This window comes from Poeciliopsis prolifica, unplaced genomic scaffold (genome assembly GCF_027474105.1).
Source record: "Poeciliopsis prolifica strain line A6 unplaced genomic scaffold, Auburn_PproV2 SCAFFOLD001, whole genome shotgun sequence".
In the NCBI taxonomy this organism is placed as follows: Eukaryota; Metazoa; Chordata; class Actinopteri; order Cyprinodontiformes; family Poeciliidae; genus Poeciliopsis; species Poeciliopsis prolifica.
The window spans coordinates 6,086,523-6,111,160 of record NW_026562376.1 but is presented as its reverse complement, the minus strand read 5'-3'; the positions used below and the strand labels follow the sequence as shown (position 1 = coordinate 6,111,160).

General features: G+C 37.8%; 2 protein-coding genes across 2 annotated transcripts; one reads left to right on the top strand and one right to left on the bottom strand.

Annotated features, from left to right (window-relative positions):
• Positions 1 to 557: 557 nt before the first annotated feature.
• LOC129370875 (aromatase) lies at positions 558 to 9,045 on the top strand. The gene is made up of 10 exons (XM_055047154.1): positions 558 to 674; positions 2,869 to 3,053; positions 3,313 to 3,463; positions 4,169 to 4,323; positions 4,432 to 4,608; positions 4,689 to 4,803; positions 4,882 to 4,996; positions 5,757 to 5,919; positions 7,228 to 7,469; positions 7,544 to 9,045. Exons 2-10 carry the CDS (start codon positions 2,924 to 2,926, stop codon positions 7,796 to 7,798), a joined length of 1,503 nt encoding a protein of 500 aa, XP_054903129.1. The 5' UTR covers positions 558 to 674; positions 2,869 to 2,923; the 3' UTR covers positions 7,799 to 9,045.
• On the bottom strand, positions 9,041 to 24,000 carry ap4e1 (adaptor related protein complex 4 subunit epsilon 1). The gene is made up of 21 exons (XM_055043897.1): positions 23,692 to 24,000; positions 21,025 to 21,096; positions 20,804 to 20,927; positions 20,476 to 20,549; positions 19,738 to 19,859; positions 19,494 to 19,653; positions 19,240 to 19,406; positions 19,087 to 19,160; positions 18,882 to 19,004; positions 18,688 to 18,797; positions 18,470 to 18,609; positions 17,383 to 17,495; positions 17,191 to 17,309; positions 16,262 to 16,564; positions 14,879 to 14,990; positions 14,663 to 14,801; positions 14,325 to 14,580; positions 13,057 to 13,578; positions 12,784 to 12,974; positions 11,692 to 11,852; positions 9,041 to 10,376 (listed from the first exon to the last, which is right to left on the bottom strand). The coding sequence occupies exons 1-21, from the start codon at positions 23,830 to 23,832 to the stop codon at positions 10,216 to 10,218; spliced, it is 3,384 nt and encodes a 1,127-aa protein (XP_054899872.1). The 5' UTR covers positions 23,833 to 24,000; the 3' UTR covers positions 9,041 to 10,215.
• Between the last annotated feature and the right edge of the window lie 638 nt (positions 24,001 to 24,638).

Genomic DNA, 24,638 nt, shown 5'->3' with positions numbered 1-24,638 from the left:
CTGCAGAGCTGAACAGCAAGAGACAAATTAGGAGCATTTCTGATGTAGAAAAGCTGAAGGACAACCTTTTCTGAACTCAAGCTTTTTATAAGTTCTTTATTTCTTTTAAAGTTAGTTGCAGAAAAAAAAGCGGTAGTTCAAAGGGAAATTCAATAGAGATGAGTCGATCTACTTACTATGCATATGTATATTTTCATTTGTCTTCTTCCCTCCTTGAATTTCTGGGCAAGTCCCAGTTTCCTTTGACAAGGGTCAGCCTGACCCAGCTAATTCATTTCCCCTTGAAAAGCCTGCTTGGTTGATGAATTGGACCATGTGGTCTTTCTGCACAAAAAGCAGGAGAAAAAAACACACAATGCAAAAAAAAAAAAAAGAGTCTATCCTTTTGTATTCACCTCAATAATGACAAAAACTCTTCTCTATTCTTTTTCAAGCTAATTTATGCTTTAGACATGCTCTGTCTGACCCGGCTGGCGGTTCACTGCCTTGTAACAGTCCTTGTAACCCAAAAGTGGCAAAGTTTCCAAGCAACCAGTGGAGTGAAGGCTCGACCAAGGATTTATAAACACTCGATTCACTGTGATTTATGTGGTGGAGGAATGTAGACCACCTTTAAAACGGCGGTGGGAGTTCTGCAGCTCCTCAAATCCAACTTCCACTTCTCAGGAGAAGAGGTTAGTAGCATTTCTTTGATTTAACTCATTTTACTGTGTTCTGTTCTAATGTAGATTGTTTTTATTTCACCATTTTCTAATTTGTTTAATTGGACACTAATTTCAGAAACTGTTTTACACTAAGCAATTTCGCCAGATAATCAAATAATTGCTTTGTCTGGGTAATCTGCAAGTATTTTATGTATGTAGAAAAATATTTGTTTTTGCTAAAAATGCTGCTCCCAAAAACTAACAGAGGTTATTTTTGTTAGAAAATCCTTGCAAAAACTAAGTTTTTTTTAGTTTTGTTAAATTTTTTGGGTGCTTTTAGAAAACACACAAAAAAAATGCTTTCTGAAATAAAAATTATTTTCTTTTTCAAAATCTTTGCATGATCCAGTAGTTTCCAATCAGATGTAATTAGACATAATATCTGCCTTCATACAACAAGAAACTGCTTGCAACTTTTTTTGCAAATTAATGCCTTAGCATTTCCTAAAGAAAATTTGTTGAATTGTGTACGTGAACTGACCAGCACTACTCAATTTATGTATAAAAAAAAAGATTTATAATCAATCATCTGTGTCACTGTGTAAATTAAACAAAATAGAACCTCTGTTAATTGGTGAAACTAGAAAAAAGCAGAACAATATGTAAAGGTTGGTGTCAGGTTTAAACCCCTAACATTAGTAAAACACTACCTGGAAAGAAAGACAGAACACATCAGTTAAGTTTTACTCGCGAGGAGAGTGCCCCAGAGACGTACATCAGTTACAATCTCCAACACACTCTGAGTACGTCTCTGTTCTCAACGCCTTTTATTTCCTTAGGTCACCCTGGTTACACAAGGACACTGTAGCTCTAAAAAGGCGTTGGGTAAACAATTCATCACACAGCTACAGTGCCAGTTCTCAATTCCCAACTAAGTGTTAGATACAAATACAAATACAAATACAAAGACCAGGAGAATACAATGCCCCTGGGATCGATTTGTGTTTCTTTTATCTTTGAAGTGATGATTCTGTCACCTGGGATGGCCAGGGCGACATCCAGTCTGATAGGAAGAATGGGTCGTTTGCATACAACCCAAAGTCTCAGGAACTGAACTTTATGACCCCAGAGACAACAAACAAACTGTAACCTCAGGAGATGCAAAGACAGTACTTTGATCATGTATATTGTGATTGCCTCTTCTTCTATGTAACACAATTATTTTGTACGTGATAATCTCGTTCCGGACATCAAACAGAATAAGTAGTTAATCTTCACAGTAACAGTTTTACAGCATTCCAACATACATAGTAAGAAAAACAATACATGGGATAACTTACATACAATTATTCCAACAGTTGGGTTTAATGAAGAACACTAAATATAAAATAAATGCAAATAAAGATGTTAGAGACTAAATCTGCCATCATGCACCTACTTTAGTTGGAAAAATAAGTTGGAGACACTTTAGCTCTAGCCCTGGTGAAAAATCTCTTAAAATTCTGAGTGTGTAAATTATATTATGATCTGATAAAAAAAAAGTTTCACATCACCAAAAGAAATCCAAAGCCTGAAACACGGTGGTGGCAGCATTGTACTCTTAGAACTGGGGTTCTTATCAAGTTTCATGCAGATGGATGAACCTTTGAATGCGACTCGGTTCTGGTGTCTAACACACCAAGTTATGTTTTCAGCATCCCAGTGAATTTAAGCTTACGTTAATAACAGGAAAAGAATGTCTTCCTGAGTGGAAATTTAAAGTTCAACCCAGAATTTCATAATCTTGAGATGAAATATGAATCTGTGGGGTCACCTGGAAATGGTTGTGGACAAGAAGTTTGTTCCAAATCTGGTAGTTTTGAGCAACATCTGAATGGCAAAGTGAGAAAATCCCTACACTCCCTCAACACTGAGCCCTTATGCAACCAGGTTGCTGCACTGGTTTTGTTAATTCAAACAGATTTATTTCCCCACTGAATTGCACAGGATGCATGTCACATTTTATATGGAAGCAGTTTTACATGATTTATTGATCTTACTTACTACGCTACAAAAAAGGAGGCAATTTGCCAGGGGTGTGTACACCTCCGAGATCCACTGTGTGAAGTGCAGTGTCAGTGTGTTTTGTTACCTCCCAACACTGAAGGACAGGATTAAAAGAGAGGAAGAGGAGGGCTGCTTTACATGCTGGTTGAAGGAGGCTTCAACTCTTTCTAACCAACAGACGGCAGAGAGCTTTCTTCCTTTTGCACAACCGCTTTGGACGAATAGAGGAGACAATGTTACCAGAGATCCTCACCACGATGGAGGTTCACAGTCTGTGTGGCGTCACCCCCGTTGCGCTTCTTCTGCTGCTGCTGTTTCTGCTCATCACCAGCTGGAGCCAAACACAGAGTTCCCCAATACCAGGTACAGTCAGAAAAAAAAGGCTTCATTCTGCAAAATAGAGCTATAAACTGGTGAATAAATAATCTCAAGATTAATTCTGACTACAAATCAATCTCAAAATTTGAAAGGGAAAACTGCATTTTTTTTTCTTTGCATGAAATTAACATTTGTAAATTTGTTTAAAAGTTAGGAAGAGAAAGTGAGTTTGAGAAGCAGCCATAGTTCAGAAACGTGAACTGAGATCCGCTGCAGACTGACTTACAACTTCTTTCTACTTTAGGTCCCTGTTTCTATGCAGGACTTGGTCCGATCCTTTCCTACTGCAGATTCCTTTGGACCGGGATTGGAACAGCCTGCAACTACTACAATAACAAATATGGCAGCACCGTCCGGGTCTGGATCAATGGGGAGGAAACCATCATTTTCAGCAGGTAAGTGTTTCGTCACAACAGATGAAGATCAAATTTATTCATATATTTTTAATGCAGCAGCAGGATTTTGCACTAAAGAAAAATTATTTTGGGTGAATATCAGAAAAAAGCCCTTCCACATCAACAGATATTTTTTATCCATAAGTAGCACCACAATCATTTAACTTAACTCCTCACGTTTTTCTCCAACGTGAGGGAAAAAAATTCCTGCTGTCAGGGAATTGCACAAAGTTTTTTTGCAATAAATTACAAACTGTAGCCAGCTAATTTGATCAGAAAACATCAAACTATCTGAGTTTTGATTAAATTTAAGTCTGTGTAATTTGCTAGCTAATGTACTTCTCTGTATTTTGTGCATTTAAACATTGCAGCAATATATTGTATAAAAAGCTGTAAGTTTTAAAAGGACAACACATGTGTAAAAAAAAAAAGCATAGAGGAACAAATGATCAGAAGTGAAATTAAATGATTTTTATCTCTCTGTTATTAGCTTTTATATGCTAGGCAGCCATATTGGATTTTAATGTGGAGGAAATGTGAGAAACCTCGAACTTCTGGGCACCTTTTTTTATCCGTTTCCAAATGTGGATTGACTTTGGAGTAAATTTTCACATATGACAATGTGTCACAAATGTGGAGACACATTTGAAAAGAATAAGCATTAAATTCAAATGAAATAAAAACAAATGCTGGATTCTGCTGCAGGTCCTCTGCGGTGTACCACATTTTGAAGAGCCCTCACTACATATCCAGATTTGGGAGCAAAAAAGGCCTTGAGTGCATTGGGATGGAGGGGAGGGGTATCATTTTCAACAGCAATATCCTACTCTGGAAACAAGCTAGGACATACTTCTCTAAAGGTAACAACCTCTGGACATGAAGCACATTTCAGAGTTCGGCGGTAAAATGTTTTACGACTGAACCGCTGTTTCAATGAGTTACTGCATATTTTTGTGTTGATGTCGCAGCTCTGTCAGGCCCCAGCCTTCAGCGGACCGTGGGAATCTGTGTGAGCTCCACAGCCAAACACCTGGACCACCTCCAGGACATGACCGACCCCTCTGGACATGTGGACGCCCTCAACCTCCTGAGAGCCATCGTAGTGGACATCTCCAATAAATTGTTCCTCAGGGTTCCTCTCAATGGTAAGTTGCTTTATTCAAACTTTGCACCTTCCAAACGTCTTGGCTGAAAACATGAAATTCTTCTTTCTTTTTTTTCTCAGAGAAGGAGCTGCTTGTGAAAATCCATAACTACTTTGAAACCTGGCAAACGGTTCTAATCCAGCCTGACATCTTTTTCAAGATTGGATGGCTTTACGACAAACATAAAAAAGCAGCGTAAGAGCTTTAAATCATGACTTTAGTGTCACATTTCATTTGAGATTTCATCAACTTTCTATTTTGCACCACTCACAGCCAAGAGCTGCAGAATGCAATGGAGAGTCTGCTCGAAATCAAAAGACAGATCATTCAAGATACGGAGAAGCTGGATGATGACCTCGACTTTGCAACAGAGCTCATCTTTGCACAGGTCAGTTTCTTCTGCTATCCACTGTGAAGTAAAAATTGTTCTTATTTCTTTTAAGAATCTTATTTGAATTCTTTAGTCATTTATCATTAGTATTGTTCAGTCTGTTAAAACCTTGCAGGTCAAGGAGTCTCTGCAGAGTCAGTTAGATAGGTTTCCTTTTGACCTCTCCTTGGAAAAGTTCCAGCAGGCTGTTAGTGACTAAAATAAGGCGCCAGTGTTTGTTAACAGATAACAACAGATAGTTTAGGTAAATACAGTAAGATGGAAAAAGCCCTAAGGTCTAACAAATTTCTTCGTTGAATGTTAGAAGAGTATGTACGAGGTCTTACAATGTTTTTGGTACGGAAAATTGTTCCATTAGCATCCTAATTTTTGGAAACTCCCATATTTTGAACAAGTAGATGTTTGTCAACTAAATAATTAACTGACCTTTCAGTAAGGAGAGATGCATCCTGTCCACTACTGACTGTGCATCAAACCTGTTCACCTGGCTCTGGGCCAGGGAGTGACCACATTGTATAGAGAGTCCTATATATAGTAAGAGCTTGCAGCTCCAAGTCAGAACCCATTGTAGGTACAGCTGTTGTGTTGTGGTTGCTGTGTGTTCTCCGTTTGCAAACGACTGAAATAAAGATTTTTGCTCTTTGCCATTTGCCAGAGTCTCAAGCCTGATCTGTTACTACAGATCAGATATTTTTTTTCCACACCACATGTTGGAGGTAACTCTAAGCTGCAGTTAGATTACTTTCTGTCCCAACAGAACCATGGCGAGCTCTCTGCTGATAACGTCAGGCAGTGTGTGCTGGAGATGGTGATCGCAGCTCCTGACACTCTCTCCATCAGCCTCTTCTTCATGCTGATGCTGCTGAAACAAAACCCAAAGGTGGAGATGCAGCTTGTGGAGGAGATGAGCACCGTTTTGGGTGAGAGAAAATGCTCTGAGTCACAAATAATGCACTTTGTTCTGTCATGTAAAAGTTACACAAGCAGTTCTTTTTGTTAGCGAAGTAATTCTGATTTTTGTCGAATTACAACAAACTTCAATGTTTTACTGAGTTTTAGGGACAAAATAGTCCATAACTGCAAAATGAGAAATAAAAGTCTGCTTTAAATCTGTATCACTCAATCAATAAAATTTTATTTATGTAGCACATTTCAGCAGCAAGGCATTTCAAAGTGCTTTACATGATAAAAAACACATAGAATCAACAATCAAAACATGACATTATGTCAAGTCCCATAATTACATTTATAATTGACTATGTTTCAAATGCAAGTCGTGGTGCATAGATGCTGAAAGCTGCTTCTCCTCGTTTTGTTCTGGTTCTGGGGATGCAGAGCAGAACCAGAAGACCTGAGGGGTCTGGAAGGTTGATACAACAACAGTAGATCTTTAATATGTTGTGGTATTGTGTAGATATGCTTTGTTTAATATTTATTATTTAAGTTGCCTGGGCAGTGGGAACTCGGAGCATAGTTTCACATCAGGCTATGGCGTAGTCGGACTTTATAAACATAATTTTAAGCAGTACAAGGCGTTACATTGATTTTAGACACACTTTCACATCCTGTAAAATAAACATATTTCCAATTTCCATCATATCTTGCTGGTGTTAATGTAAGGGGCGGCCATATTGAGGCGCAAAGTCCACCTTAATAACGGTCATAAATAGAGGTAGTGGGTGTTGCTACCAGTTTCCCAGTAAGAAATCTTTCTTCGGGGGGTTTTCCAGTTGATTTTTCAGATTAGGAAGTTGGAATTTTCCATAACTGAGTACAACTCAGCATCATTCTCCTAGTACTACCATGTGCCCTCAGAGGTCGCCTGATTAAAAATAGTGATGCCTCTGAGTAAATGTGACTTAATCCAGCTGTTCAGAGAAGACTTGTTAGAGACTATTTGTGAACAAACAGCACCATGAAGAACGATGAATAAAACAGGCAGGTCAATAATAAATATTTAGAGAGTTGGGTGATAGTAGGACTATAACTGAACATACATGAAATGTAAATAAAGAAATATAAAAGGTTGTTCTACAAAAGATTGTTTAATACGAATATATACTACAATTTTAAAAAAAACTTAAAAATTCTGGAAATTAATAAATAAATAAAACCATGCATATATCATCTTCTTAATTATGCATTGCTTTATGTTGGTCTGTCACATCAAGTCCCAGCAGTGAAATTAAGAGCTTTGGAAATGTGAAACAATGGTCTTTCATTTACAGATGAAACAGCTACGGAAAACATCGATTACGAAAGACTGAAAGTGATGGAGAAGTTTATTAATGAATCCATGAGGTTTCACCCTGTGGTCGACTTCACCATGCGGAAAGCTCTGGAGGACGACGACATCGAAGGCACCAAGATCAGGAAAGGAACCAACATCATCCTGAACACTGGACTCATGCACAAGACCGAGTTCTTCCCCAAACCCAGAGAGTTCAGCCTGACCAACTTTGACAACCCGGTGAGTGTAAACAATATGTGACTCTGCAGAGTGAAACAAACACCAGCTGATCCTTTGCTTCCTCCGCCTGGCAGGTGCCCAGTCGCTTCTTCCAGCCCTTTGGCTGCGGGCCTCGCTCCTGCGTGGGCAAACACATCGCCATGGTGATGATGAAGGCCATCTTGGTCACCCTGCTCTTCCGTTACACAGTATGTCCACGCAAAGGCTGCACTGTCAGCAGCATCAGGCAGACCAACAACCTGTCTCAGCAGCCTGTGGAGGACGAACACAGTCTGAGCATGCGCTTCATCCCCCGCAGTCAAAACCAAAGCACCGTCAGCTCTGAATGACGAGGAAGTTCTCACCTTTCAGAGAACAAGACCCGACTAACGTATCAGAGCACCGAGTTCAAAGGTAGAAGATACATTTACCCCCTGATGGATGTCTTCTCTCTTTGCTTTTTGAATGACAGATCCAACAAACAAATGGTAATATCAAACCTGAGTCAATAGAGAAGCAATATTTTAATAATGATTTTATTTGAGACCCACTTGTCAAAAAAGTAATATCCACCTAAATCTAGTTACAATAACAACATTTGGCAACAACTGCAGCAATGAAGTTTTTGCATGAACTGACAAAGAAAAATAAAAAAACAATTTTTTTCAATTGGACACAAGAGGCATTTTTTCCCAGTGATTCAACAGGCAAAGCTAAATAAAAAATTAGCATCTTTCCTGGTGAAAATCAACACGTTTAGATCCAATAAACAATAACAAAGGTTTGGAAAACGAGTTTAGATAAAATCAGAAAACAATCACGTGTGCAAGTGGGCGAGTTTCATTGCATAACTCTTAACTCGGCTTAATTAAGACTTTTTTTAGCGATAACAGCATCTTTATGTTTAAAAAGAATTACCAGTCCATTCCACAAACTTTCAAAAATCTGCTTGTCCAATTTAGAGGTACGAATGAGGAGTTATAGTTCACAAACTGATGGCTAGAGACCCTGGAAAGCAATGTTTCATTCAGCGTAAATGTAGGTGTTTGGTGTTGTGGACTTGTTGATAACTTTTATCCTTAGTTAACTTGGAGGTTAATAATATGGGTGCGTTTTAAATCATGATTTAAGGTGAATTTGGATGAATCTTATGCACCACAAGAAGCAAAATGGCTCAAACTTTTGAACATGTCATGTTACAAAGACAGTCTTCAGAGTATTTCACTGGGAGTAGTTTGAATAAAAGGGAAGGAAAATTAAAAATGGTTTTCAAAAGTTTGACAAATAAAATTATGAAAGGTGTGACTTTGATTTAACCAGAAAATAAAGATGAAGTTACAGCTCAAAATATTTTTTGCAGCTTCTTACAGCTAAGGACCAGAGTTGCTGCACTGTTTTCCTCACAAAACTCGATGATAATTAAAAACTTTTTTCTCTACCTATTCTATAATGGTCTTTCCCTTATAAAGTGTTAATAAATTGCACCATTTGTGCTTGTCAAAGTTAAACTATTAATAGTTTTGGAAAGTGTTGCATGAGAAACCATTTGTATTTACTTTGCATTTAGTGTCTCTTAAATAAAACCAACAAAATCCGATTTGTTTACAAGTGTTGCATTTATTCATACAGTCCCAGAATGTAGTGACAGGCACTCCGAGGAACGAAGACTCTTCTCTGTACCACAGGCACAAATTAAACATGCCATCTTGGCATTTCAACATAAGGCATAAGGTTGTGGATGTACAAACTCTGTCCATACCGTTTAAATCAGCATAAGACATGAAAAATAGATCAAACTCCACCAGCAAACCCTCACAAAGCGGTCCAAGAGCACAGATAAAGCAAACACATGAAATAAATATGTTTTTAATACTGATAATCTGACATGGAAGGCGATGAATTTTATAGAGACAGAAATTCAACATGGAGCTCTGCTGGTTAAGATGGAGAACATTTCCCATTGTTTTCCAAAAGACATGACTGACACTAATGTAAACTTTAACTTAGATAAATAAAAATTCACTTTGATCAATTTCAGATTGACTTTACGAGAAAATAACTTTGTTTTCATGACGGGAGTTTAAAATTTGTTCTTAGACATAATGATTTCAAAAATCCCTTTAGATTTCTGCTTGCCTGGGATTTTTTTTCCCCTTTTACATAATCCTGTAAAAGTGATACCAGGGTTGCAACATATGCAAATACTCTAATGTTACAGATTCAGGAGACACAACTGGAGCAGCTTTGGCTCGAACATTAATGAAGTCTCATAAAATTTGCAAATAAGCTGAAATGAAGCTCTAAACCCTCCAACTTCTGTGCATTATAATGTGGGTTTCTTCATATATCTTCTCTGTAGTGTATCTAAAAATTAAACTACATTTATTGCTCAGCCATTGTGGAGTTTTTACGGTCATGACTATTTTAGACACAAAAATTAAGCCAATTTTAAAAGCTTAGGGTTTTTATACTTATTACTAATACATTTAGTGAATAGTTTCATAGATTTACTCAAACGGTTATCACAATACTTTAATAGTTTTAAGACAATAGCGTCATTCAAAACGCCCTGAGGCCCTGAGCTTGTTACCTGCCATGACTCTCCATAATTTTAAATCATTTGTGAACAAATTAAATACAACAACAACGGTTAGTAAATACATGAAATCAAAGCAGCAGCTGGTGCTGGAGTGTCCTGCAGATCTGTGGATCTCTGTGTTCAGCGCTTTGGGGTTCTGAGTGGTTCTGGTGCTGCCAGCCCAGGCCCTCAGAGCTCCTGCAGAGCTCTCTGACAGCAGTAGAGGAGACAGTCCGGCAGGTCGGGGACTGGAGAGCGCAGCCACACAGCCAGCATGCCGGCATGCATGCGACAGTGCATGAGACACGGCTGATCCCGCTGCAGGCAGCAAGCCACGATCGCTTCCACGCCTGAGGGGACAAACGGAAAATTCACTCATCAGGTGTCAGTAAAGACACTGAGTAAAGTATGTGCTTCATTCTGAGTGATATATGCTGACAATTATTTTCATCAAAGCATATTTTACACTGTTCTGTTGTTCAATCATACTTACATGATTGACACTTGTAAAACCAAGCAGTTTTCTGCTAGAAAAAGAACAAAAATGCAGTGGGCAGCTACCTAAAAGCCATTTTCTTGTGTTTTTTGTTGTCTTTTTGTGGATTTTTATGCTATAAATCCACACAGTCCACTAAAGTCGACATTAGTGCATCGTACAATACACTGCCAACTACTGGTCATCCACTGCAAGTGCAAGAAGATTTTTGTAAAATCCAATATGGCAGACAGACAAAAAAAAAAAAAAATTCAGGAATATCCAGTTCTATAGCAAGCTGTTTTAACATAAATTCGGTTTTGCCACCTCTAATAATTAGAGGTAATTTTTAGAGATGTCTCTAATTATATCCTGACTAGTCAAAATTACATCAAATTTACCATTGACTTGAATGGAGACTTTAATTCAAGATATCTACAATGAATTGCTGATTACCTGAAATACACATTTCAGATATCTACAATTAAATTATGACGAGTCAAAAAGTAAATTCAACATATCTTGATTTAAGTTTTGACTAGTCATAATCCTAATTAAAAATATCTAATGAGTCCGTAATTCAAGATATCTTAAATGTATTTTTGGAGAGGAGAAATGTAGTTTTGACTAGTGGAAAATAAATTATAGACATCTTAAAATCAAATAATGGCTAGACATGACTGAAAGAAAATACTTAAAAATCATAAATATATAATTCTGATAAAAAAACATGTTCAAAATCTGATATTTATAAAATAAAATTTTTCCAAATAGAAAACTTATGTAATTTAAAGACTTTTTAAATGCAATTAAGGCCACTCTAAATCAATTTGTAAATGAGGTTTTTCTTTCTAAATGCATTGATTAATAGCAATTTTTACAATTTTTACTTTTATGGATGCATTTGCGCTTTGTGATTATTCTTTCTTTATTATCCTTATTAATTGCATTTTAATATCTGTAAGTTTTATGATTTGCTGTGCTGCTGCCAGGTGTCGCTTGAAAAGGAGATTTCTAATATTAATGAAATACACCTGGTTAAATAAAAACAAAAACAAAATAACGACAAAAATATATATATTTGTAAAATACTCTGCCTACTGCAGCCTGGAAATAGCTTCTAAATTAACATATTTTGCTCCAACAAGTGAAAGAAGCTGCTCATTATTTGTTACTTTTTCTGAGTTTACCCATAACTTCCACCACGTGAAGCTGAAGTTTCCTCTTCAGCACATCCAGAGTGGCAGCGAGGGGATCCGGGCCGTCTTGGATCAGCGTCAGGTTCTGCTTGGTGTCATGAGAGAAGGCCAGCCACATGGCTCCATACTCCTCTGTGGAAAGCCTCAAAGCTCTGCACGAAACAATCGACACATTTTAAGGCTCCAGCTAACAATTATTTAAGTCATTGATTATTCAGATTTTAAAAAAACTGGCGCACTCTGCAGATTTTTCACTTTTATACCATATTAGCAATTAGGGATGCACAAATACAAAACTTTGGCCTGATATTGCAGTTATGGCTGACAGTCGATATTTACAAACATTATATATATTTCTCTACGGTTTTGACACCTTTGGAAAAGAGCCAACCATAAACAGATAAAAATAAATGTTGGTTCAGTTTTATTTAATGGGCCGATACCAACATGTTAAAAAATGACTAATATCGGCCGATTCCGATGTTGTTGCATATCATGCATTAAAATGCAAACAGATAATTCAATTCATTTTTAAATAATAAGAAATGCGATTTATTAACTAAAATCCAATGACATAATTCTATTAGTGAACGCTTAACCTCTTGTAGCAAAGAATGTATCTTCAGCTAAAAATATAGTTTTACAATCAACATGTGAAAAGCTGTTATTAGCATAAACTAATTAATAATTGGATAGCAAAGGGTTTTTAGAAGGACATTTTTACTTACAAAATTTGAGCCAGTGAAAGCTAAAACTAGCACTAGAAAAGTTCTGGATAGAACATATTTACTGAGAATTTTATATATATATATATATATATATATATATATATATATATATATATATATATATATATATATATATATATATATATATATAAATTTTTAAAAAATTATTACAGTGATTGTGCTTTTCTTCCAGAAAATGGTCTGTTTACGCAGGTTAATGATCAATCGATTACCAAATAATTTGACGACTATTTCAATAATAAATTGATTCAAGATTAATCCGATTAATCGTTTCAGCCCTGATTAATTTAAACAACCTCCTGACGAATGCAAGAAAATCCCAAAACTATCTCACCTGATGAAGGTCGTCAGAGGAAGTCTGTAGGAGACCTGCGCCTTCCGGGGCGACCCAGCAGGCGGCGCCCATGACACCGTCACAGACAGATCAAAGTGGACAGAGGGTCTCTTTACTGTTAGGAAATACTGACAAACTGCTACACTGTGGCTTTTTGACTCCTCTGATGGACAATCAGACACACAGGATACCTTCAAAACAAGAACATGAGATTATATTTCAAAAAGATCCACAGAAAGAAGATATTTTAAGGTTTTCGGTTGCATGATGCACCTCTAGTTCTTCAGAGTCGACCTGAAGTCGTATCTGCTGAAGGAAAGAGTCTGAGCAGTTGGAAATAAAGACAACAAGAACGACTGAGTCTTCTTTCTGGACATGGCAGGCCGAGACATCCAGGTTTTGTTTGGAGAACAGAGGAGTGATGTCAGAGTGAGAAAGAGCAGAAAGCTCAGCGGGAAGATGCGAGGTGAGACTCGGGTCTTTGGATCCGTCCGGGTCGTCGTCTGGAGAAGCTTCAGCCGTCACGCGCTCATCTCTGATGGGAGGAGTTTCGATTTCCTTCAGGTCTGTGTCACTCGACTCTTCTTCTGCATCACAGGAGCCATTCGGAGCAGCGAGGCCCGGGGTCTGTTCAGGCGGCGAGACGTCCAGGTCTGGTGAGTCCAGCAGGTTTTTATACAGCAAGTTATCAGAACCATCAGAGGGCGAGATAAGCGGGTTGGTTATTTGCTCAGAACTCCCTGAAGCTTTGGTTTTTCTTCTGAAACGCTGTGAAGTTGAGTCAGACTTTCCCATCTGGTAAAAAAAACAACAAATAACTTCTATCACACGTCATATTAATGCACAACATTAGGGCTGCATGCTGCGATTATTTATATAATCAAACAATACATAGCTATTCTGCAGCTAAAAATATACTTCTAACAGAAACATGTGAAAAAAATCTCTGCCTTTTCTGCTCAATTTAACATCAATACAGTTTGTAACTAATTTGTTAATATTTTTGATGAACCAATTAATATTTGGAAAGCAAAAGCTGCTTAACAGGAGATTTTTTGTTCTTACAGAATTTGAACCAGGTGAAGCTAAATCTAAGCCACTTAATTTACAAAGTATTTTTATTATCTTGCAATATGTATTTTTGTATAGTTTTGGCTTAATTACTGCTCTGAATATATTCTCCTTTCAGCAAAATTACCTTTTTTGAGTCTGTATACTCCTTTTAGCGATTAATCGATAGCTAAATGAGTTGACAATTCCTCTAATAACCGATTAGTCATGATTAATTGGTCTAATCCTATTAATCGTTTCCAGTCATATGAGTCTGGATTTATACTTTATAAAAAGAAAACTCAATAAATTTCCACAAATAAAGCAACACATTTTATTCCAGATTTTGAAACACAAAGAAAACTGTCCTGTCTTCTGAATCCATTTACATGTGTGTGTGTGTGTGTGTGTGTGTGTGCGTGTGTGTGTGTGTGTGTGTGTGTGACTGTGTGCATGCGTGCGTGTGCGTGTGTGTGTGTTCATCAGCTCACCAGACACACGGAGCTCTGGGAGGCCAGACCGACAAACAGCGAGGACGCCAGCTGCTGCTTTTCCTGGTCACACTCAGGTGTTGGTGTCGGAGTCGGTGTTTGACCGTTTAAAGCGTTGTTGTCGCCCGGCTGGTCGGCGGACCAGACCGGGCTGGCGGCCTCGATCCGAGGAGCTTCTTCTGTCGACTCTTTCTGAGCTAGATAGCCATCTCTGCCCCACAGCCTCTTTACGCCATCCAGCTTCAAAACCGTAGAGCTGAAACACCGAATCAGACTCAGGATTTGAACTTCCAAGAGATAAAACACTTAATTCTGCCTGTGGCTGCGTGTCTGAGCACCTGCCCTTGTGTGAGAAATCGGCGCTGTCGCCGGAGAGGCCAGAGCTGATGGACAACAGGGTGGGAGACTGTCTGTCAGCGATGCCGCATGAGGACATGCTGATGGGCAGCGACAGGCCGTAGGGCTCCAGGCTCAGCGCTGAGACAAAGAGCAACATCAGGACAAGCCCAAGCAAAGCAGTGGAGGCTCTGCCAAAGCATTTGCATGAGTTTCACCTTTCGATCGAGACAGTTCTTCCTGCCTTTGATGAGGAGGCTTGTAAGGAGCCGCGCCCGCAGCCAACGCCTCAGACACAAATCCGTCCAAAAACGAAAGCGAGGAATCCACCTGGAAAACAGCGAGATTAGAGCCCATTAAAAATAATAAAGAAACCGGGTAGCTGCCAGAGTCATGTCTGAAATTATGGCTTCATTTTACCTGATAGAGGTGTGTAAAACCCTTTAAAAAATCTTCATAAAAGTAACAGTTAAACCTAAAATTATTTACCCCCCTGGCATTTCCGCTGTTATTGCGCATCAGTTTTTCTGCACTGATATGCAATAAAAAAAAAAAACACAAAATCTAGCCAAGTACTTTTGTCTAGTTTCTTGTACAAATATTTCGGTACACTTGAAATAAGACAAAACTAACTTACTAGTGACTTTTCAGAAATAAGCAGGAGATTGTTTTAAGAAAATAATTCCTTAATATTAATGAAAAAGTACTAGTGCCACCAGTGAATTATTTAAATTAGAACAAGACATTTTTCCCCTGTTGTAAGTGGAATGCCAGTGGAACTACAACTTTTTTAATCAATATTAAGGAATTACTGACTTTAAACAATCTCTTATATCTTGCTAAAAAGTTGCTTTTAAGTTACTAGAAAAAAATACTAGATTTTGTGTTTTTTTAGTAAATAGTTTGTGTTTTCAATGTTCAATGCAAATTATGTACATTTTTGGAAAAGCAGCACAATCCTTGGATTGCAATTACAGTATTTTTTATTTCTAATAACTGCACTGTATTTTCTATTGTGTTAGTTTTCTACTGTATATTATTGTCACTATTACTACTATTGTTGTTGTAATTATTATGATCCTTAATACTTGATGGTGCTGTTGCACCGAAATTTTTGATTTGCCAGACAATAAAAACATTTTCTATTCTGTTCTTTTCATAGTCAGGTTTCACATTTTAACATTTAAATATTTGCTTATATAAACACATAAGATCTAAAGCAACAAGATGACCTGATTCCAAATTTAATTTATGTTACGTTCCTGATAAAAATTAAAAAAAAAACTGCACTAACATTCCAGTATCTCCTGCTGTAAACCTCAACTTTCTCACTTCTCTAGACTGCAGACATGCTGCAACTGCTGCTCAATTATTGCTGACAGCACTTCTAGTTGGTTTGGTAACTATTCTTATTACTGTAATAAACTCTGTACCATGGAGGACATGTACATGCAGCTCAACAAACCCAAAGCCTGTCAAACAGCACTAGGCGTTAAATCAGCATTTATTCTCCTTTTTTTTTCTATGCTTACTTACTGAAAATAAAGTTAATGATGTTTAAGACATAACTTGACTGTTCTGCCGCCATGCTTGTGTATTACCTCCACAGGCTCCATGCTGGCACTTCGTGGTAACACCTTGGCTTGCAGTTCAGAGTCTTGGCTGAAGATCTGCAGCTCCTGAGCTCTTTGTCTCAGCATGGTGTCCAGGGAGCTGCTGTAGGTTTCCGAGACATTATGAACCAACGCCAGAGCCGCTCCACTGGGGCACAGCTTGGTCATGGCCATGAGGACCCAGCACTTTGTTTCACTGCTGCTGCTCTTCATGTCCAGCAGTTTGGCCAGCAGCCTCACAATGACGTCTGGCTCAAGATCCTCCCTCAGGTGAGAGTATTCACCGAGAACCTAAACACAGCAACACCGAAAAAAAACCTGCAGCAGATTAGCCAGGATTCATGCGTATTTTTAATGTCAACATTTTCAATTTTGACACTTTACTAGACTTCTTAGACCTTTACAATGCTGACTAATGTCTAATTTATAATGTTTCAAAAGTAACTATAAAAAGGTGTCCTTTTAGTCCAGACTTAAAGAAACTCTACTATTTTGAACAATCCAAACTAATTGAGAGACCTGTTCCCCTTCTCACCTGTGGTGGCGCTGCACCACTCATCCTTCAAGGAAACGACGCAAAAACTGCAGAAGAAGACATGAGTGCAATTTCCTTCTTCGCAAAATATAATAAATGGAGCAGATTTTAGCAGTTGTAGGATTTCTCTTTTGCTTTGGGTGAAAGATCACGAGCGTTAGATTCACTCATTTGTTTTGGTCATATTTACTTCACTGTAGTTCACTTCCTGCTTTTGGAGCGATGTTCACTTTTTCGGTTCACATCTGAATTCGATTACACATTCACACTGCCCCAAACGAACCGGACTTTGTTGACAAAACGTACTAAAGCTCGACTAAAACGGACCAAACAGTCACCCTCGTCCTGCAAACCTCGAGGTAAAGTGATGAGCAACTCTCACCCAGCAAATGACTTGAAGAAAACGCTGCGGCAGTTTGCTGGAGTCTCCTTGTAGCAAAGAAATGTATGAATTCACAGCAAACAGCCTCAACTTTCTGTCCTCCTCCACACTGTCAAATCCTGGAAAAATTGGGGAAAGATAAGAATCAAATACGTTTACCAGCAGAACAAGTGGGATTTGTGGTTAACTCACCCTCAGAGAGAAGTTTAAGAAAACTGTTTGGGATATCCGGTTGTAGTAAGTCTCCACCGAGTGAAAACACCGCGTTCATGGAGTCGATAAACCATTCATTATCTGGTGCATATGTGCAAAAGTATATAGGAAAAAATGCACAACCAAGACAAATCAAAGCAAACAGACCGAAAGTTCAGCATAAATCTTCTGAAAAGTGTTTTTACTGCTTCTCAAAGTTCGTCTCTTTCATTCTCAAAGACTTTATTTTTTATACTTTGTACATAATTGTACTGTAATTACTAGACAAAAAAATGTAAACACAAAACAACTAAGCAAGCTAGTCAAAATTAAAATTGGTCCCAAATAATGTCAACAACTTTTAGATTTGTTAAACATATTTTAACTTTTATGCAACGCCATTGAAATGCATTGAAAATCTCCAGAACTTTGTGGTCTTTGACAGCTAACTACATTTGCATACTTCAACGTAGAAACAAACTCCTTTCAACTTCTAAATAAATCACAAGCTGTTAAGCAGTCTTCAAATGAGTCTGTTTCCTGATATCCTTTACAGTTTTTCTAAAATCACAATTTAAGTTTTATGCAGAGTTTTGGCCGTTATCATTTTTATAATGTAATCCAATGACGTCATTCATCAACTGCCAGAGTCTGCGCTCTAGTGACCGACGCTTTTCACAAACAAAAAGCTGCTGTTTGTACATATTTCACTCTAGAGAAACAATTTAAGTGTCAAAACGTGGCTATGGATGTCTGCTTTATGGAAACATAAGCGCCGTTGCCGTAGGTCTTACAGTTTGTTTGTTTTTTCAAACACTCTGGAGTGCAGGAATGTCTGCACTTCCTTCATTGGGCTCCATGTAAAAATATTTTCAGGTTTGTTTCTCTCCTCAGCTTCTTTGGGTGCATTCAATCAGCAGATTAGCTGGAATATAAGTTCTTCAAACTATTATCATTATAGTTTCTGTTCTCAGCTCAACATGACCATATTTCTACAAGTATGGCACTTAACCATAAGCACTAACTGTTGAAAACATAGTAAAAAGATGCTGATTACAGACAAACACTGTATCATTGGTAAGGATATTTTTCCGCCAGTTCTGCCACCTTCCCCACCAGGTCAATGGTCGTGTGATCATCTTCACTGATTCGCAGAAAGTCCAGCATCTTCTCAACGATCACTGTGACATTCTGGTCATTAGTTATTCTAAAGAGCAACTCCAGCGTCTGAAAGAAAGCAGATTAAAAACCCAGTGATGACGGAAACCTTTCACACTTTGACACCAGAATCCACATCCGACTCACCTCCCGCTTGATGATGAGGTCAGGATGGTCAAGACACTCGATGATGGTCATCTGATGCTGCAAAGCTAACTTTGGGTCCTGCTGGACCACGTAGGTGAGAGCCTTCAGACCTACAGAAACATTAGATCATAGTGTAACTCTCACTATTTATTATGGGGGAATAATCTGTGAGGAACCATGCTTCCTTATCTCACCCAGGTACTTTAGATTAATCTTTGGAGACAGAACAAAGTTGCCAATGCACTTGGCAGCTTTCTCTAAAAGGTCCGATTTGGGGTAAATGGTGTAAATACATTTTACACACTCGTATAAAATAGCTGTAAAGAAGGAGGGATGCAAGTAAGTGGCTAATAAAAATGTATCTCCTAGTAAAACATTTGTTAAAGAGGCCAAACACACCATATGTGATGTTGTGGTTCATCTCTGCCCGTCGCAAAGACTCGTCAAGGATTTCATACATGATCTCGCTTGTGCTGTGCAGAGAGAGAAGAAATTATAAAACTTTTGTGCTGGACAAATGTATAAACACAACAGGAAGTGAGAAATTATCACCTCTGGTCATTTTTCCCCAGTAAGGAGAGTATTCTGAGAAGGTGGATTTGAAGCCAGGGAGCAGGAACACTGTGATAGTTAAAGTCCATGGGCAGCTTCCCTCCCACCACCTGCTTCAGTATGGTGACAAAACTCGGTGCGAGATCTTTGTAACCTTCTGGATTTTCCTGAGGTAAATATAAAACCATATAGCAGCAAATTCCACCACAGAGATCAAAAATGCAACATGAAACGCTTAAATTTTTGTTATTTACCTGAATAAGCTGCAGGTAAATGTGCAGAGAAGCCGACATCACGCCGGGGTCTTTGTCGCACAGCGCCTTGCGAAACTTGTTGTGAATGTGCTGAACTTGATTCGGCGCTATCAGGTAGAATTTATACAGGGCCAGGACGGCTTTACGGCGAATTATTTCTCTGCAGGTTTGTAACAACAAACACTCGTCTGTGAACCAGTTTAAGTTTATTTGTCATCTGTAAAGAGCATGGAGTGCTTCTTACTTTGGGTGATTGAGCTTTTCCTCCACCAGGGGGAGGATGGCAGGGATCATGTCTTTGGGGAACATCTGGCTGACCACTGTGAGCGCCATGCACACTTCAATCAGATTCGTACTCTGAAGATCCTGCAAAAACATCCGCAACACCATTATGAACCCTTCAATGTCTCAGCATTTTCTGTTTTATTTTAACTCATCCAAAAGTATCACTATTTTTTTTAATTATTGAGGTTGGATAATAATGTGGTGCAGAACTAAGATCAGAGATCAGAGCTTGCCTCAAATATTTCCCATACCACATGGGGCACATTGATATTTCAGCCTGATTATTTAAAAAAGGCCCAAATAATTTAGCACAAACAATTTATCACCTCTAATCATAATCTACAAATTTACAGCTTTCTTTGAAAAGCTGATAAATCCTAATCCATAGGTGCAAACTTTGCTTTAACTTAATTAATCCTGACAATTATATGCATTAAAAAATAAATCAATTAATTATCAAAGTGTACATCCTCAACTGTTAAAGAGTTTTTCTTTAACTAAACCAAACCAAAGTTTATTAAACAATGAGCTGTTAAGAAAAGTGGGAAATGTACTGCTCTGAATCAGTCAAGAAGAGGTTTACTCAATATCTGATTAATAAAGCACAAAGCTGTTTGTTTTTGCAAATTTTTTTATGAAGTTTTAAAATATGTATAAATGTGCGTGACCAAAGAAACATGACAGTCAAACAACTGACCTTCAGCACCGTGTTTACCAGGAGAAGAAGCAACTCATGGCTTTCATTCAGAAACAGCGACACAGCAAGGTAACCTGAGAAAATGACAAACACTTTAGTGTTTTATTATTATCATTATTATTAGAATATTAGAATTTTAAAAATATAAATCTGAACATTTTGAACATTTGCTCCTTTTCATGCATTTTCTAAAGACACTCCCCCATACTCCACTAAAACATGCTTTTTGTTTTTGTTTAATCCTGTCTGCTTCTGGAGATATTTCCCTTATAAAATTATAGTAAAGTGTTTCTACTCTAACTGTATCATTTTATGCCTGAAAACACACCGACTCTCTTCTCCAGAACATTCCCTTGCTGGGCCAGTTTAATGGCGTGGATATAGCTGAAGGAGACGCCGTAACCCAGCATCTCACAGTAGATCGCTCTCACCATGAGCTCCTTCATCTGCCTCTGAATCAGATTACAACAGAAAAAATAAATAAACAAATGATTAAAGACAGTTTGAAGTATTGGAGTAGATGAAATGGCAAAGCAATAAGAAGAATACCATAGTTGTGTTAGGGGAAGACACTTGTTCTTTAATTAGCAGGAGCTCTCGTTGAATGAGTTTCTCCTCCTCCTGCACAAAAAAATGTAGGCAATTATACACAATAACTAAGAAAAATTTTATATGCAGTAACTTTTGCTATAATATCAGTGCTCACTTTTCTCTGTAAATGTCAACTAATATCAGCCCGTCTCAATAAGCAATAAATCAATAAATCACATGAGAAATTAAAACAAGCGCAATAATTTCCATTTGAATGATTTATCATTTTTCTCTTTTCTCTCTTTCTACCAAAACTTGGAAGATAAAATTTTCAATCTGGTGCCTTGATCTCAAAAAGCTCCTTTCTTTAAAGGACGATTTTGTTTACAGAGGCTCCATAGTTAATTTCTTGTTTTATTTATTTTAAATATTTAAAATGCCTTCCATTTCCAATTTAAATTTTATTGATATATAACTAAGTGTTCTTGCATTATTATGCCATTACAATCGTATTAATTGAAAATGGTTTCAAGACAATATAATAATTTCTCACAATAACTCAGCAAACTTTTTATGTTATGGTGACACCCATCTGTTTACCTAACATTTAAAGCAGTCTATAAAGCAGACATGTCCAAAGTCCGGCCCGGGGGCCAAATGCGGCCCGTGGTCAATTTTCATCCGGCCCGCAGCCTCCGTCATAGAATCAATAACGCCTGGCCGGCGTGTAATACATTGGGCAGCAGCGCTGTGTTCTAAGTGCTGACATCTAGAGGCTCAAATAGGAACAGCAAATTAGTATGTGAGGCCCCCCAATTTTCTAAAATGGCGGCAATTAGCAAAAGGAGGAAAGTTGACTGCGAGGGCCGACGGTTCAAAGATGGGTGGAAATTGGACTATTTCTTCATTGAAATACTAACAACTGTGTCTGCCTCATTTGTAAAGAGACAGTGGCTGTTTTTAAGAGTTCAATGTGAAGCGACATTATCAAACAAAACATGCTGAGGCATATGACAAGATCACAGGTAATGAACGCAGCGAGAAACTGAAACACCTTGAAGCTAGCTTAATCTCACAGCAGCAATATTTTACAAAAGCTCGAGAGTCAAACGAGAATGCTACAAAGGCTAGTTACGAGGTAGCAGCGCTGATCGCAAAGCATTGCAAACCTTTCACCGAGGGTGAATTTATCAAAGACTGTGTGATTACAATGGTAAAAAATATCTGTCCTGAGAAGCAGCAAGAGTTTGCCAAAGTCTGCCTGGCAAGTAACACTGTGGCGCGCAGGATTGAAGAAGTGTCATCGGATATCAAAAGACAATTGGGAATCAGAGGAAAGGAGTTTGACTTTTTTTCACTAGCTTGCGACGAAAGCACAGACGCCTCTGACACTGCTCAGTTACTTATTTTTTTGAGAGGAGTGGACAACGAAATGAATATTACTGAAGAACTACTTGACTTACAGAGCCTGAAAAACCAAACAAGAGGAACAGATTTATTCTCTTCTGTTTGCGCTGCCGTGGTTAACATGAAACTCCCGTGGAATAAAATTTCTGGGATAATTACCGATGGCGCGCCAACGATGACTGGCAAACAAAGCGGGTTAGCAACACTAATAAGTAACAAAGTAAGTGAGTTTCACCCATCACACTAATGCGGACAAGTCATCATTTTTCATTTACCTAAGTCTGAAAAACCGAAGTCTGGGGGGTTATGTTTATTGTTTATTATTCTGGAGTGAAAGTATGTAGGGTTGGACTGTAAGGTACGCACTAGCTACACCGCTAGTGCGCACATCATCACCGTGCGTCCTGTCCCCGGGTCGCCAAGCAGAAAGAGGTGTGCCAATCAACATTTATAGTTACTGTCATATTTTAAATGAGCCCTGCACTTGTTGATATGACAATTTCTCTGTTATTGTGTTTAAAAATTCTGTAAATATTAAACTCACATTTTGAGATTTTTTTTATGTTTCAAATGTAATTTGCACCCAAGAGTACAATTACTTCTCTTCAACTGTTACAAAAATGTTAAAGTGTTAAAAAAGTGAAGTTAAATGAATATTTAATTTCAATTTTCAATGTCAATTGAATTTTGATATGTATGTTTCAAATGAACCAAAACATATGCTTAAGATGGCCGAAATTAAAATAAAAAGCAAATGTGAAACACACAACAGCTCGCTGAAATGTATTTAAATTAATTGCTGTTATATGTAAAGAACGTCCGCCAAGGTTGGCCCCCCTATGTTTTTAACACACCAAATCTGGCCCCCTTTGCAAAAACTTTGGACACCCCTGCTATAAAGTGATACAACCTTGTTACAGCATTATTATAAAGGTGTTTTTAAGTTAAAGTACTTTGTTCTTACAGTCAAACTAAATAAAATAACCTTAACTTCTATGTCACTATGGTTAGCAATGTTGCTAACCATAACATCTTTGTTGTTATGGTTAAGGTGCGTTCAAGTTCACAAGCACTTGAACGCACCATTGACGACAAGTCTTTCGAAAGTCTCTTTACCCTCCACGACAACTACTAAACTATAGACCATCTGTTTATATCGCACTATAATTAGCAATGTGCGAAACATTTACTAGGGACAAACATTTTTAATGGAAGAACATAGCAGTTTAGCAAGCTAATGTAACAGCAGGTTTTGTGAGGTTTCTAGGCTCGACTTACATGTTTGGATGTTAATTCAGTGATTCCTCTGATGAGGTTTCCTAGTTTAGAGTTGGAGGAGAGTTTTGCTGATCCAGGCTGAGAGTCTAAAGAGAGCAGGCTTGGTAGAGCTGTCAGCGTTTTCTCCACAACATCGCTCATTTTGACAACAAACAGCGCACTGTCCGTGTGACTTCTGCACTAAAACACACAATTATTGGATCACCCGTTAATAAATATCAATACATTGTAGATAAATTGCCTGTCGGGCATTTAAAACAGCCACTTTTAGTAAAATAACATCACAGATCCTCCATTATTTTTAAGGAAGACCGACAAAAGCGTATTGATGATGTCACTTCCGCTTTTCAGAAGAACTGGTGATGGGAATTCCGACTCGTTTCCGGGAGCCAGTCATTTGTGCGAAATTTTGTTTCCCTCTGAAAATCTGTTCATGCCAAGATTGTAACTTTCAGTTTAATCGACAGATGTTGTCATAAATAAACATTTTATTTATTTATAAAAGATAAATAAACAAAACTGGTCAAATGTGAGGTTCTTCTTACAGTTTTGCCTTGTTTTTTTTAAATCGCGAAAAGAATCTTTTTTCCCCAACTTTTGTCACGTTCATTGTAGCCTGACAAATCTCAGTCACCAAACACTGTTTTCCAACATATTGTGTGCATTTATAATTTTTTTATTGCTGATATAAAATGATGGAAGCTAGCTGATAGCAGGACATGAAAAAATTAGACTTTATAAAAAAATGAGAGTGTATGCGTTCCAATAAAATGTACTGGATAAAAGATATTTATACTACTTCAATTAGCTATTTTTTATATTTAAAGTTGTTTATTGGTCTAAGATAATAAGTACTAGCATTTGTATCAAATTAAAATATTTCCCTATGATTATAAGATGTAACTTTAGCAAATAAAGGGAAATATGTCCGAGTTCATATTTGAAAA